At 41.8% G+C, this 15,895-nt stretch overlaps 1 protein-coding gene across 4 annotated transcripts in view; it reads right to left on the reverse strand.

Annotated features, from left to right (window-relative positions):
- Positions 1 to 15,895, reverse strand: part of LOC121378461 (EGF-like domain-containing protein 2) — a 111,998-nt gene that overhangs the window by 33,332 nt on the left and 62,771 nt on the right. For all 4 annotated transcript variants that reach the window (XM_041506638.1, XM_041506637.1, XM_041506635.1 and 1 more), the window contains exon 2: positions 5,185 to 5,266. In XM_041506638.1, coding sequence (XP_041362572.1) covers positions 5,185 to 5,254 — 70 coding nt within the window. In that variant the 5' untranslated portion in view covers positions 5,255 to 5,266. The remainder of the gene's footprint in view (positions 1 to 5,184; positions 5,267 to 15,895) is intronic.

Genomic DNA, 15,895 nt, shown 5'->3' on the forward strand with positions numbered 1-15,895 from the left:
TCCGGCCTCCGATATAATCGGTGGTCTGACTCGGGGCAGGAAAAACCTAACTATAATAAAATTTTGAAATTTTAAACTGGAGGTCAAAAAGAGTAAATATATTATGTCGACATTAATAATTTTGAATGCGTTCCCAAAAGAAATACAGAAATCCCTACTCTACACCTATATAATTATTTAAAATTAACGCAAATTTAGATGGGGAAGTCTAAAAGTAAAAATACAAAAATTATAATTTATTAAAAAAATAAAAAAAAAAAATTAAATTTTTTTTTTTATTTTTTTATTTAGTCCCCAGAGGCAAGGGAAAGGGTAGAGGGGTAAGCCCGGCCCACAGAAAAGTTATATTAAATTTGATATTTATTTTAAAAGATTACCAATCGTATTTCGGGCCTTGGTGTGACCAGGAGGAAGGGGGGGGGGGGGAGGGGGCGAGAAGGGGAGGGCCGGAACTTTCACAGAAACCTACGGCCAAACCGCCTACGCCCTATGGCCCCAAAAAACCTAACCACCGGTACCACAACCACAACCACACACCCCACCCTCCACCCCACCGTGTCCAACCGCAGCTCGATCCAGTCATGGCAATCATTTGTAGAAGGTCACTAGTAGAGTGACCTAAAGCTTTATACTATTAATTGTAAACTGATGGCGAGTGTGTTCTGTATTGTGATTGGTTAATTGCATTCTTTTTCCGGGATAATATAGACAATAACACCGGCAAAGCTAATGACGTCATTAGCAATTGGAACATGCGAATTTGAAGATACAAGGATCTACAGTTGATTGTAGCCAGGTATTTTTTTCAGGAAATACCAAATATACAGTTATTTCCGTAGGAAAATGATTAATTTTACAATGGACATAACCATATTGAGTTTTTAGATTTGTGGGTGTTATGTTTCAAATGAAATTTGCGGGATCAAATAAACAATAACACCCGCAAATCTAAAAACTCAATATGGTTATCTCCTAATAATACTACTACCACTAGTCTATTGTCCGAACCAAATTGTTAACAATTACAAAAAATTACTCTCCTACCTTTAATTGCCGTTAGATTTCCTCCAAAGTTAGTCCAGACACAAATCGCAAAAAAACCCACTACAAATATATAGATTCCACACACGAAACTGCAACGATGTCGCCGATATTGTCTTTGCTGAGATTGCATAGGGAAAAATGCATGCAGTTTTCTGCCGTCTGCCATGTTGCTTGTTTATGGAATACTCTTCAAGAGGGGTGAAAGCCTCCAAAGTATGTCACACAATTACTATTGGTATCTTTAAAGTAATAATAATACTAGTAATAATAAAAAATTAATAATATGACGTCATCACGTTTGCTTTTATATCATAACATGTTAGGATGTTGTTAGATTAAGTCCTATCCTTTCACCCCTGTTGAAGAATATTCCAGTAGTACTACTACTACTACTACTGCTACTACTGCTACTACTACTACTACTACTACTACTACTACTACTACTACTACTACTACCTCTACTACTACTATTACTACTACTACCACTACTACTATTACCACTACCACTACTACTACTATTACCACTACCACTACTACTACTACTACTACTACTACTATTACCACTACCACTACTACTACTACTACTACTATTACTACTACTACTACTACTACTACTACTACTACTACTACTACTACTACTACTATTACCACTACCACTACTACTACTACTACTATTACTGCTGCTATTACCACTACCACTACTACTACTATTACTACTACTACTACTGCTGCTGCCACTACTATTAATGCTGCTACTACTACTACTACTACTACTACTACTACTACTACTACTACTACTACTGCTGCTGCTACTGATCATAGGCACACGAGTACGGTGCTTTGTTTTATATTAACTACAACTATATGCAGAATAAAATTTTATTACAGGATCAGTCTAAAATTCGCCCTACTGAACGCGTATTATCCTTAGGTGAAATTTAAAATAATAATAATAACATTTATCTTTTATCTTAACAGATAATCAAATATTACATTTTAATAAACTTTTAATTTCTAGTTAGGGTATCCACTTTTGAATGTGACACTAATAAGAAGTATACTTGCAAAACCATACAGTGATTACTGTAGGTAAAATATAGTTGTGGCGTAAATAATGTGTTTCTGACACAACGAACCATACAGTGATTACTGTAGGTAAAATATAGTTGTGGCGTAAATAATGTGTTTCTGACACAACGAACCATACAGTGATTACTGTAGGTAAAATATAGTTGTGGCGTAAATAATGTGTTTCTGACACAACGAACCATACAGTGATTACTGTAGGTAAAATATAGCTGTGGCGTAAATAATGTGTTTCTGACACAACGAACCATACAGTGATTACTGTAGGTAAAATATAGTTGTGGCGTAAATAATGTGTTTCTGACACAACGAACCAACAGTGATTACTGTAGGTAAAATATAGTTGTGGCGTAAATAATGTGTTTCTGACACAACGAACCATACAGTGATTACTGTAGGTAAAATATAGTTGTGGCGTAAATAATGTGTTTCTGACACAACGAACCATACAGTGATTACTGTAGGTAAAATATAGTTGTGGCGTAAATAATGTGTTTCTGACACAACGAACCATAACTACAATTGAAGAATATTGTCCTAGGGTATCAGCTGCAGTTTTCAAATATGAGCTTCTACATCATATAACTTTTACCACAAATAGGAATTACGCTTATTTCTGTACTCATTTAATAGCTGTAGAAATATTTCCAAAATATAAAAAATGTTTACTTTATTTTAATTTAGAAATACTTATACATTAATACAGTTCACACATCTTGATGTGAAAGTATTAATATTTCAAACAATAGAAAGTTTTACTCAAACCATTAAGTTATGTTGGAAATATCTTTAATTCCTTGCGTCTGAGATGTGTATTAAACGTGCAGTTTCACAGTTACGTAATGGCGGCTTTCCGCCAAGATTTGTAAAAGTAATTTTTGCTTTGAAATGTAAACATTATATCTTCAAGTATATGCCCATAAAATAAGTCAATTTACTAGTAGGAAAAACGTATTTTTATTTGAGAATCTTTAGAGGACGATCGACACAATCGAGATGAGGCGAACACTTCTTAAGCCATAGTGATTCCTTCGACAAGTTAGTTACCCTTGTGCAACTCATCTGTCTCTGAAGGCCCTTTCTAGCTGCTAAAATTTAACTTGCCAGATTTGACCGATTTGCCGATTTCATAAAATTTGTTACGATGTGATAAGACCGGCATCTAGTTGCATAGTAGGCGTGAACGCTCATCACAATTTCGATAACACCGAGTTATTTAAGAAATGTTATAATTGGAGTCGACTGGAGTGTATTGATTTGAAGTGATTTATCAAATAGCGAGACATGGGACTTATAACTATAATACTGCAACAACTGGTCAAAGGCCTTGACATGTGCTTTCCTGTCTGTTGGAAAGGAAGGAAGGAAGGAAGGAAATGTTTTATTTAATGACGCATTCAACACATTTTATTTATGGTTATATGGCGTCAGATATATGGTTAAGGACCACACATATATTGAGAGACGAAACCCGCTGTCGCCACTTCATGGGCTACTCTTTTCGATTAGCAGCAAGGGATCTTTTATAAGCACGATCCCACAAACAGGATAGTAGTTACCACGGCCTTTGTTTCACCAGGTGTGGAGCACTGGCTGGAAGGAGAAATAGCCCAATGGGGTCTGTGGGAAAGTGCATATAAAAGATCCCTTGCAGCATTAGGAAAAGAGTAGCGGGTTTCCTCTGTTGACTACGACTAAAAATTACCGAATATTTTACATCCAATAGCCGATGATTAATTAATTAATGTGCTCTAGTGGTATCGTTAAACACAACACACAAACTATGATACTGCACCTTTAATGTATGTTTTAAAAAATGTAGAACGTTTTGATGTACAGTATATTTGTATAGGTGAGTACATTTGATATATCAACTGCTAATAATAAGAGCAGTATATACATGTTTGCCGATATATAAATAAAGTAAAAGGAAAGAAAGGTTTGTCATCGACACTTCAGCCAGTTAGCAACTATCGTAAATCTTTGGATAGAAGTCTGTAATAGAAATCTAGGATTCGATCTGTTTTCGTGACGCTCTGAGACCGGGTCTCTGTTAAAGGCTTCTGGGGTATTTTTTGCATGTTAAATTTTCTAACATAACTTTATTGTAAGGCCATATTCTAATGTAATTTTTTGCATGCAAAATGTTCTAAGATAACCTTATTGTAAGGCCATATTCTAATGTAGGTTTCGAAACATGTTTGTACATGTGGAGACCTCTTATCTCACTGAGAAATGAAAGAAAAACAAGGCAGGCCTCTAGTCACAGATTTACGGTATATAGTTCATTATTTTAATTAGTAGCTCAGTGTATTTCATATGCAGTTTCCCGCAATAGGATGTCACGTACCATGGATTTTAATTTGATATACACACTTGAGCATCTATTGGATTGAAAAATAATTGAATGTTTTTCAATAATTTATCTCAGCTCATTTGGCAATGCTAGGTTTGGGTAGCTTGGTTCAATGTCCTACTAAGTAATGCGATTAGTGTAATAAAATGAATATACACATGTGATGAATAAATGTATAAACACTATAATATAGTTAATATACACCTGAGATGTTCACGGTTATATGCCGTGTATCCTTTGATAGGCAGGGGAAGTTAAAGTTTGTTTTGTTTAACGACACCACTAGAACACATTGATTTATTAATCACCGGCTATTGGATGTCAAACATTTGGTAATTTTGGCATATAGTCTTAGAGAGAAAACCCGTAAAAATGTTCCATTAGTATCAAGTGATCTTTTAAATGCATCATCCAACAGACAGGATAGCACCATCACGGGCTTTGATATACCAATCGTGGTGCACTGACAGGAACGACAAATAGCCCAATGGTCCCACTGACGGGGATTTGATCGTAGACCAACCGCGCATCAGGCATTTTACCTCTGGGTTACGCTCTGCCCTCAAGTGGAAATAAACAAGTATTTATAAAACATGTTGTAAGGTGAGGTTTTTTCAAAACCCTAAGTGTTACAAGCTCCAGGACATCTTTAAAGATCGATGAATGTTGAAAGCTGAGATAATGTAAGAAAGAGTTACTTGAAGTTAGGTGCAGAACGACATCTATGACGACAAGCCAGAAGTGAGTGACGTCTGCTCGTCTCGTCATGTCGCTTGAGTTCTGAAAATAAAACAAAAAACCAAACGTTAAAGTTACTAGAGCAAGGACGTAGCCCTGTGGTAAACGTTCGATATATGCTATAGAAAATACTATATGTGTGACAGTTATTTACAATTATTTTACAAACAAAATTGAGAAAACGTTGTTGTGAGATAACCGATATCTACCGGACACAAGTGTGATATTCTATTTATCAATAAGTAACTAAAATGTATTTTCAGCGCTGCCACTTGCATGGTTAACTTGTACGTATTGAGTGTGTCGTTGAATAAAACATTTCCTTCCAATCAGATGTCTGTAAATCGTTATCCAACATACGTGGTATGTCGTCACACACCGTAATCTCCGGGACAGGATGTGTACGAAAAGTACTTTATATATACATGTATTGGCATTTCTCCTCGTTGTAACATAGCAATATACAGTTTACAGAGATTGACCTCTAGCTGCAACTGTTAATATAGTTATAATATATTATTTATTATAATATATAGAAACACATTGAGTATACAGACACCAAATGTTCCAAACAAGAACATTTTTAATATACACTTTTCACTTGCTAAAAAGACTGCATTAATTGGAAACAAAGTACAAAAACAACAAACTGAGGATAGTCACCTCAAAAGTATCCAACTCAAACAGGCAAGAATAATTTTTGGAAATACAAACGTTAGGTCGACCAGAAAATGTATGTAATATATAATTTTTACCAGCTAAAAAGACTTCATTAATCGGAAAGATATTACAATTACAACAAACTGAGGACAAGTGCTTTGTAAAAAATCTGTTTCAAACAGAAAGGGTCATAAACAATACTGACCGTGTCAAAACATCCTTTAAGATTCCCCGTGTGCAGAGATATAATTTTTTTGAATTTTAATATTCACAAGACAGAAATTGTGCTGTCAGTAGAATGAGTGCCACAGAGACACAGTACGTACATGATTAATTGTGCTGTCAGTAGAATGAGTGCCCCAGAGACACAGTACGTACATGATTAATTGACAAAGGGTTGGGGGAATGCTGTTAGTAGAATGAGTGCCCCAGACACAGTACGTACATGATTAATTGACAAAGGGGTGGGGGAATGCTGTTAGTAGAATGAGTGCCACAGAGACACAGTACGTACATGATTAATTGACAGAGGGGTGGGGGAATGCTGTTAGTAGAATGAGTGCCACAGAGACACAGTACGTACATGATTAATTGACAGAGGGGTGGGGGAATGATGTTAGTAGAATGAGTGCCACAGAGACACAGTACGTACATGATTAATTGACAAAGGGGTGGGGGAATGCTGTTAGTAGAATGAGTGCCACAGAGACACAGTACGTACATGATTAATTGACAAAGGGGTGGGGGAATGCTGTTAGTAGAATGAGTGCCACAGAGACACAGTACGTACATGATTAATTGACAAAGGGGTGGGGGAATGCTGTTAGTAGAATGAGTGCCACAGAGACACAGTACGTACATGATTAATTGACAAAGGGGTGGGGGAATGCTGTTAGTAGAATGAGTGCCCCAGAGACACAGTACGTACATGATTAATTGACAAAGGGGTGGGGGAATGCTGTTAGTAGAATGAGTGCCACAGAGACACAGTACGTACATGATTAATTGACAAAGGGGTGGGGGAATGCTGTTAGTAGAATGAGTGCCACAGAGACACAGTACGTACATGATTAATTGACAAAGGGGTGGGGGAATGCTGTTAGTAGAATGAGTGCCACAGAGACACAGTACGTACATGATTAACTGACAAAGGGGTGGGGGAATGCTGTTAGTAGAATGAGTGCCACAGAGACACAGTACGTACATGATTAACTGACAAAGGGGTGGGGGAATGCTGTTAGTAGAATGAGTGCCCCAGACACAGTACGTACATGATTAATTGACAAAGGGGTGGGGGAATGCTGTTAGTAGAATGAGTGCCCCAGAGACACAGTACGTACATGATTAATTGACAAAGGGGTGGGGGAATGCTGTTAGTAGGATGAGTGCCCCAGAGACACAGTACGTACATGATTAATTGACAAAGGGGTGGGGGAATGCTGTTAGTAGATTGAGTGCCCCAGACACAGTACGTACATGATTAATTGACAAAGGGGTGGGGGAATGCTGTTAGTAGAATGAGTGCCCCAGAGACACAGTACGTACATGATTAATTGACAAAGGGGTGGGGGAATGCTGTTAGTAGAATGAGTGCCACAGAGACACAGTACGTACATGATTAATTGACAAAGGGGTGGGGGAATGCTGTTAGTAGAATGAGTGCCCCAGACACAGTACGTACATGATTAATTGACAAAGGGGTGGGGGGATGTTGTCAGTAGAATGAGTGCCACAGAGACACAGTACGTACATGATTAATTGACAAAGGGGTGGGGGATGCTTGCCTAAGGTGCGATGGGTTGTAGGATCAATCGACCTCGATGAACTCGGGTTTTAGTTTCCCGACCAAAACAGTGGTCCAGGACTGGTACACCAAAGGCCATGCCGGACAATGGACACAGCAACATTGGTTGTTGATTTTTCCATAGATTTAACCTGTATTTGTCTCTCTGTCTATCTCTCTATGTCTCTTTTTCTCTGGGACAAATCAGAAATAACCATATGTTTAAGACACCAAATGGCCCCAGTTTTAAACTGGTCTCACATGTCATCCAAACAATATAGCTTTTTTCCCATTATACAAATGAAGAGTCCACGGAAATAATCTATTTTTTTATTTTAAAATTTACAACTCTGCAATCGTGGAATATGTACACCTGCGGAAGCCTAACAATTTCTAATGGCCTACCATAATTATAGGTTTTTAATTTAGTGTGTCATTGTGAACTTGTTTGGACGTCATAGGTTATTTCCTTAGTCCCTTTAAATGTCTTCTAGAAACAGATGTTTATAAGTTATATATTTTCAATAATAACTGTTTATAAATGATTAATTATATACCTTTATATATTTGTTACACAGCAGTGATTTCGTAAACGTATATTTAGTATATGGGTATTATAACTAGATACATTTTCTCTTATCAAATAAATTAACATTATCTTAGCACATAAACCCAATAGCCGATGTAGTTTTCGTGCTGGGGTGTCGTTAAACATCCATTCATTCATTCATTCATTCATTTGTAGGAGATTAATGAATGACATTTGTAGTAAAAGTTAGTTGCCAACATATTCACATAATACTTTTGTCTGTTAATGTCCTAACGGGTCAATATTAGGAAAAAAGGGTTTAAAGAGTCACAAACAAGATAAAAGATTTAACGAGTCAAGATCAGGGGTTGGGTTGAGTTTAATGAGTCAATATCAGCAAATAGAGTTTAATGAGACAATTTCAAGAAAGTGTTTAACGAGTCAAGATCAGGAAAAAGAAAGTTAAATTAGTCAAGACCAGGAGGATAAAGAATTCAATGAGTCAAACTCAGGGGGAAAAGAGTTTTATTACCCTCCTGGTGAAGATATAGCGGTGTCGTACAAATTTCGTACGCACCACCAGGTGCGTATTACAAACTGTATTTCGATTTGTCAACAGGGAACAGAGTTAATTTCGATTGGTTGGACAGCGACCTTATTAGCATAACGGGACTATTTTTTTTCATTCATAATTAATGTGGTGACTCGCGACCAGTCGACGACCGGATGTCAAAGTTGGAACTGGTCCGCCGCCTGACACCCCTGGAGACAAATAATCTGCTGGTGCCTTACCATGTAGGGATTGGCGGGAAAAAGGGACCCGCCCATTGGACGAGGAGCGTCACATGGCAAAAAACGAGAGCAGACGATTCTGGAAAGGAGAGGCGTCACTCTTGCATCTGAACCGCCAACAGGCTAGAAGCATACTAATCCTGATAATCAGATAAATTGTAAGTAACCTTTAATTAATCTAAATACTCGGTAAAATCACGACAATGGCGCTGCGAGCATTTGAACGCATCTGCTAATCTATTAATTACAATTTTTTTTAAAATTAATTGTCTTTTGTCTTTGGGTTTAATTATTTTCAGGAAAAAGGAAATTTTTTAATTGGCCGCCATATTGAATTTTTTCGCGAATTAATTTTCTCAAAGTAATAGGAAGTTTTTCACAGTGTTTTTATTGATATTTTTATAGAATATTGCATTCTTGAAGTTTTTCTGATTAAATGACGTAATAATTTTGTTTGTGTGGGGGAGGATTTCAAATTTACGGTTCGGCTTCAGTGCAGAGGAATAAAGTATTTTTGGAAAGTTCGAAATACTTTGCGTTTATTTATTGTGTTTTTCTGGGAACAGTTCCCGGTATGTCTTTTCGTGACAATGATGGGGCTATGGGGGAAAGTCAATCCCCGGATTTGCAGGTTAGCCCGCACGAAGTAGGCCACATTTCTATTCTGACACCTCCTAGTTCTGGGTACGTAGACAGCAGTTCTAGGTATCACAGTTCAGTCAGTACGGGGTCCGGTACCGTAGAAGGGGGGACACCGTTGACGGGTGGTCTTTGTATTCATTCGGGGGAGAGGACAAATGCCAATAGGGGCAGTTTGGTTTTCATCCCAGAGGGGGGTAATCCACCCAGGGGTGACGTTGCTTCCTATCCAGAGGGGAGTTACCCGAAAGGGGGTGGTACTTACCCATGCCCAGAGGGGGGTAAACCGGCCAGGGGTAGTCATGAGTCTTACCCAGAGGGTAGTTACCCGAACAGGGTTGGTACCATTTCACGCCCAGAGGGGGTTAACCCAAACGGGGGCGATTTCGGTCCGTCATCGGAGGGTGGTTACCCACACAGGAGTGGTCCACTGTCATACCCAGAGGGGGGTACTCAGTACAGGCGTAGTCCCATTTCTTATGAGGAAGGATTTAACCCCCAAAGGGGTGGTTCTACCGTTTGCCCACAGGGGAGGTCGATGTATCAGGGTCGTGTCCCATATCGCCAAGGAGGGGGTGATGTAGACAGGGATGGATTTAATTTTCATCCGGAGGGGAGGTTACCAGTAAGAGGGGGTGCACCGGAGGAAAGGTTATTTCATTTCAACAAGAAAGTGGAATATGATGGCAAAAGTAGTTGGAAGGCTTTTGAAACCAAATTTCAATACATGGCCGAGTGTGCGAATTGGCCCCCACAGCGGTGTAAAGAGGAACTTTGTTTTTCATTACAGGGTAAGGCTAGTGAATATTATGCCCTTATATTGGCCCCCCAAAACCTCCGATATACAGAGATTATGCACAAGCTGGCGAAACGATTTGGGTCGTATGATATGTCGAGTTCGGCTCAGATGGAGTTTTTCACGGCTAAACAAAAACCAGGGGAGGATATCAGAGATTGGGCGGACCGGGTGGTAGTTCTAGCAAATAGAGCGTTTCAGGGTCTGCCCGACGACTTTATGTCTTCTCAGGTAACGACCAGATTTTGTCAGGGTTGTGAAGATGTAGCGGCGGCACATCATTTGTGCAATGCAAATCCCCGGACTCTTGACGATGCTATGGATACGTTGTTACGGTGGCAGTGCACCAATGCGGCGCTGAATGCTAGATCTACTGGTAGAATACCGGGTAGTACACCGTTACAGGCTCGTGTGTCCCGCATAGACGGATGGGGACACAGTGATAGGAGTACAATAAATAGGGAGCTTAATCCAGTGGGAGACAGTTTAAGAGATAGATTGGATTTTTTGTCTAGTCGGGTGGATGAACTGTCAATCGGTGGACAGCGGGTCGCTCAAATGAGTGTTAGTAGAAACACTGGTAGCCTTGGGCGGGAAACGCCTAACGTCTCTCACTCTGCTATGGAGAGACTAGAGAAAATGGTGGAACATCTGATGACGGAAGTGGTAGAGTTAAAGGGGTGGAGAGTGAGTAGCCCAGGGGGGGACCGGAAGCATTTTGGTAACAACAACAGGGGGCAGTTCCAACCTAGGGATAGGTTACCTTCAGTGGGTAGAAGGGAGGGGTCTTCTTCACCACAGGGAAGGGAAAGGGTGCCTCCTAGATGTTATCTTTGCAATGAGGTGGGACACTTTCGAAGAGAGTGTCCACAGTGGAAAGGAACTAAGTCGTTAAACGGGAAAGGGCTGGGTCAGTAGGCCTTAACCCAATCCAAGAGAGTAGTGGGAGACGGCCTCTAGCAGGTATGGTACCATTGGGTACCGGGGGCAGGGCTGTCGGCACCAAGGGGGTGGCTGGCAGTTCTGTAGGGAAGAAATGTGTAAGTTGGGGGGGGGGGGGGGGGGGTGTAGAGATATGTACACGTCAAAATTCGGCGTCCATCCAGAAGCTAAATTTACAGAGGGATCATTGTATCATTATCATGCCCGAAGACCAGACCCCTGGGGGAGGGGATATGTGTCAAAACATGAAAATCGATGTAGCCTTGGGAGAAAGTAGCCAGGATAAAGTTACATGGTGTGACCAGGAGACGAGTATGACCTCGGAGGAGGTGGTTGCAAAGACTGTCGACGTCGCAGGGGGAGCACCTGAAAATGGGTTGGCTGTAGAAAATGCGGGCGCGACAGTAGGGGCAACGGGTGGGGTGGCTGAACAGGAAGGGCTAGCATCGAAAGAGTCACATGTAGATCGGACTGTCGAAAATGGGGTGACCTTGGAGAGTAGCCGAGATAGGGTTACGATAGGGGGAAATAGGGGAAGGATGTAGTCGTAGAGACTGTGGACGTAGTGGCGGTAGCACCTGAAAAGGGGGTGGCTGCAGGAACCACGGATGTGGCAGTTGGGGCGAAGGGAATGGCGGCTCAAAAAGAGGGGTCAGTTTCGACAGTGGTGGTCGAGGGGGTGACGGCACATTCTGGGGGTGTAGATGACGAGGTTAGGGACAGCTCAGGGGTGGGTGATGTTCCAGATAAGAAAGGGGTAGTAGAAGAAAGGAAGGTAATCGTCCCTCCAGAGAGTTGTCCAATGGAAGGGCAGATAACAGTGGAGGCGGTTGGGACAGAGAAAGGGGAGGCAACACCAGTCATCAGACTTAAACCTGTAAGCGCTGGGCCTATGTTCTCTGTACCTGTCATTGTAAATGGGTGTTCTGTAAATGCCACAGTAGACACTGGGGCTGAGGTGAATATCATTGCTGACCGAATCTATGATAGCATGGTGACTAAGCCTACGGTTATTCGGGCGGTATCTCTGAATACCGCAGGCCGAGAAATGAAAATGGAAGGGATTGTTGTCGGTCCTGTGACCTTGACACTGGGAGATACCCATTTTCAATCCAAAATGTATGTGGCCCCAATCGAGGATGATATGTTGTTGGGTTTAGACTTTTTGAGGGCTTGTAATGCAAAGTTGGATTTACAGGCAGGCACACTGACGGTTGGGGGTAAATCCATCTCTATGGTTTTTGGATTGATTGGTCAGTCGCCAGTGGTGGCGAAGGTTAAGGTGCTAGAAAAGGTGGTGGTACCACCAAATTCAGCGAAACATTTTCCCTGTAGTGTGAGCCGAAGTATGCCCACATTTGTGGTTGAACCGAGCACGGAGTGTATCAACATTAGCAATGATGCCATATACGTTCCAGGCAGCAGGCAACAAGGCTAGTGTGTGTCTGGTGAATTTGGGTGATAGACCAGTAACACTCCAGGCACAGCAGGTTGTGGGGCATGCTATGGAAGCAGCCCTGGTGGTAAATCGCAAATTGCCGCCATCTGTTACAGTAAAAAGGCTGAAAGAATCTCAGGGTGAAAAACAGGTGGGACCTGAATTTTTGAAAAACATGTACGACAACTCCTGTAAAGAGTTGAACTCTGAGCAAGCGGAAAACCTGGCCGCTTTACTGGTTGAGTACCAGGATGTGTTTGCCCAGAGTGACTTTGACTTTGGCTCATTTACCACGATAGAGCACGAGATAGATACGGGTAATGCCCGGCCGGTCAAGGCAAGAATGAGGCGAACACCCCAATGTTTTGTCAATGAGGAAGAAGCTCATTTACAGAAAATGCTAGATGCAGAAATAATTCAGCCATCTGCGTCTGAGTGGGCCTCTGCTCCCGTACTGATTCGTAAACGGGATGGAGGGGTACGGTGGTGTATTGACTACAGGAAGTTGAACGAGGTCACTGTCAAAGACGTGTACCCGTTACCACTGATAGATGAGTGTTTAGACACCCTGTCTGGAAATATCTGGTTTTCCAAACTGGATGCTAATTCAGCATATTACCAGATTGGTGTTAAAGCAGAGGACCGGAAAAAGACTGCTTTTCTGACAAAGTATGGCCTTTTTGAGTTCGTACGCATGGGTTTTGGGTTGTGCAACGCTCCGGCAACGTTTGCTCGAGCCATGAACTTGGTTTTGAGAGGGTTAACGTGGAATGTGGCATTGGCATTCTTGGATGATATTTTGGTCATGGGTAAGGACCAGGGTGATCATTTGACTAATTTGCGGTCAGTCTTTAACAGATTTCGCGAATATGGTCTGAAGTTCAAACCCAAGAAATGTGAACTATTTCAAACAAAGGTGGAATTTCTGGGTAGAGTGATAGGTCCCAACGGGGTAGAGATGGGCACTGGATATGCCGACAGTGTTCGGGAGTGGCCTATTCCCCGGTGCACAAGGGAGGTAGAAAGTTTTTTGGGCTTTGCCAACTACCATCGCAATTTCATAGCTAACTTTGCGGAAATTGCAGTCCCCTTGTACGAGATCACGGGTAAAAAAACATTTATGTGGGGACCTGCTCAGGAGGCAGCTTGGGTTAAGCTAAAAGATGCACTGGTATCCACTCCGGTGCTAACTTTGCCCAACAAAGATGACCCATTCATACTTGTCAGTTCCGCCACTATCTGCTGGGTAGGAGGTTCTTAGTGAGAACTGATCACAACAGTTTAACCTGGTTGTTAAACTTTAAGCAACCACAAGGTCAATTAGCCAGATGGTTAGAGGAACTGGGTCAATATAACATGCAGATTCAACACCGACCCGGTAAGCAGCACATGGACGCTGATGCCTTATCACGACTGCCTTTATCACAACCATGCCCAGAATTTAAGGCAGGTGTTAAACTACAAGACTTGCCTTGTGGGGGCTGCAAGTATTGTGTACGAGCCAATGATAATTGGGGCTCGTTTTTTGACAACGTAGATGATGCAGTACCTTTAGCCACCAGGGTGGATCAACCGACACTGGTACGGCAGGTGGTTTCCGCTGTGACTGAGAGTGCATCAGTGGTGCAGAGTACTGAGTTCCAGCAGTTGCTCACTGGGGGTATTGAGTTCGACCCCCAGCCCCAGAGTACGGGGCCATTGTGTACACATATAGATGTAGGGGTGGTCCCTACCAAAGTGCTGTCAGTAACTACTACTGAGGACAGTTCGGGTGATAACTCCTTTGTGGGATACTCGGCTGATCAGATGAAGGAAAAGCAGCATGAGGATAGGGATTTGAGACAGGTTATCCAATGGTTGGAGACGCAGGTAGTACCCAGTGAGGCAGATTTGTTTCTGGGCGACCGTGAATCCAAGTGCTATTGGGTTAACCGGGACACGTTTCATTTAGATGAACGTGGGGTCCTGTACAAACGAATTGAGGATGATTCGGGGAGCAGAGAACTGCTAGTTGTACCCCATTCCTTGCGACGGGAGTGGCTCAGGGTAAATCACGATATTCCTGCATCAGGTCACCAGGGTGTGGAACGTACCAAATGTAGAATGCGTGCCAGGTATTATTGGTACGGTATGTCTAGGGCTGTAAAAAACTTTGTGTTTACCTGTGTACAGTGTAACCGTTGTAAGAAGGGTAATAGGAAGGCGAGGTGCCCAATGAAACAGTTTCATGCGGGGGTTCCTATGGAGAGGGTACATCTCGATTTCCTGGGACCATTACCCAAGACTGAAAATGGTAATGAGTATGTACTCATGATGGTAGACCAGTTTACAAAGTGGGTAGAGTGCATACCATTGCCATCCCAGACAGCTGAAGTGACAGCAAGGGCAGCTATCAATGAGTTTTTCTCGAGATTTGGCTACCCTTTTGAGATATTCACTGATCAGGGGAGAAATTTTGAGTCGGAGCTATTTCAAGAAGTGTGTAAATTGTTCCATATTCATAAAGCCCGAACCACACCTTATCGTCCATCTGCTAACGGACAGGTCGAACGGTACAACCGTACACTCATGGATGCTGTTCGATGCTATATTGACAAATCTCAAACCTGGTGGGATGATAACCTGGCTCAGTTGGCAGGGGCCTTACACTCTGCGGTAAACCGCCACACAGGTTACACTCCTAATCACCTGATGCTGGGTAGAGAGGTCAATCAACCTGCAGATCTCATGTTCAGGCCCCCTGTAGGGAAGCAGCCGGCACATGTTGATGAGTATGTGGCCCAGCTTGAAGAATCCATCAGGAGTACGCATGAACTGGCTAGGGATAAGTTGGGTGAGTCCCAGAAAAGAATGAAAAGGGACTATGACCTGAGAACAGCAGAACACAAGTATTCCAAAGGGGACTATGTGTATGTGTTGGACACGGCTGTTCTTAAAGGGGAAAACAAAAAACTTAGCCCACCATGGAAAGGTCCTGGAGTGATAAGGGAATGCATTTCCCCTTATTTGTACAAAGTACAACTCCGTAAAGGAGTGTCAGTGATCAACCATGACCGATTAAAATTGTGTAATGATCGGAGGGTACCACCATG

The sequence above is a fragment of the Gigantopelta aegis genome, chromosome 8 (genome assembly GCF_016097555.1).
Source record: "Gigantopelta aegis isolate Gae_Host chromosome 8, Gae_host_genome, whole genome shotgun sequence".
Classification (NCBI taxonomy): Eukaryota; Metazoa; Mollusca; class Gastropoda; order Neomphalida; family Peltospiridae; genus Gigantopelta; species Gigantopelta aegis.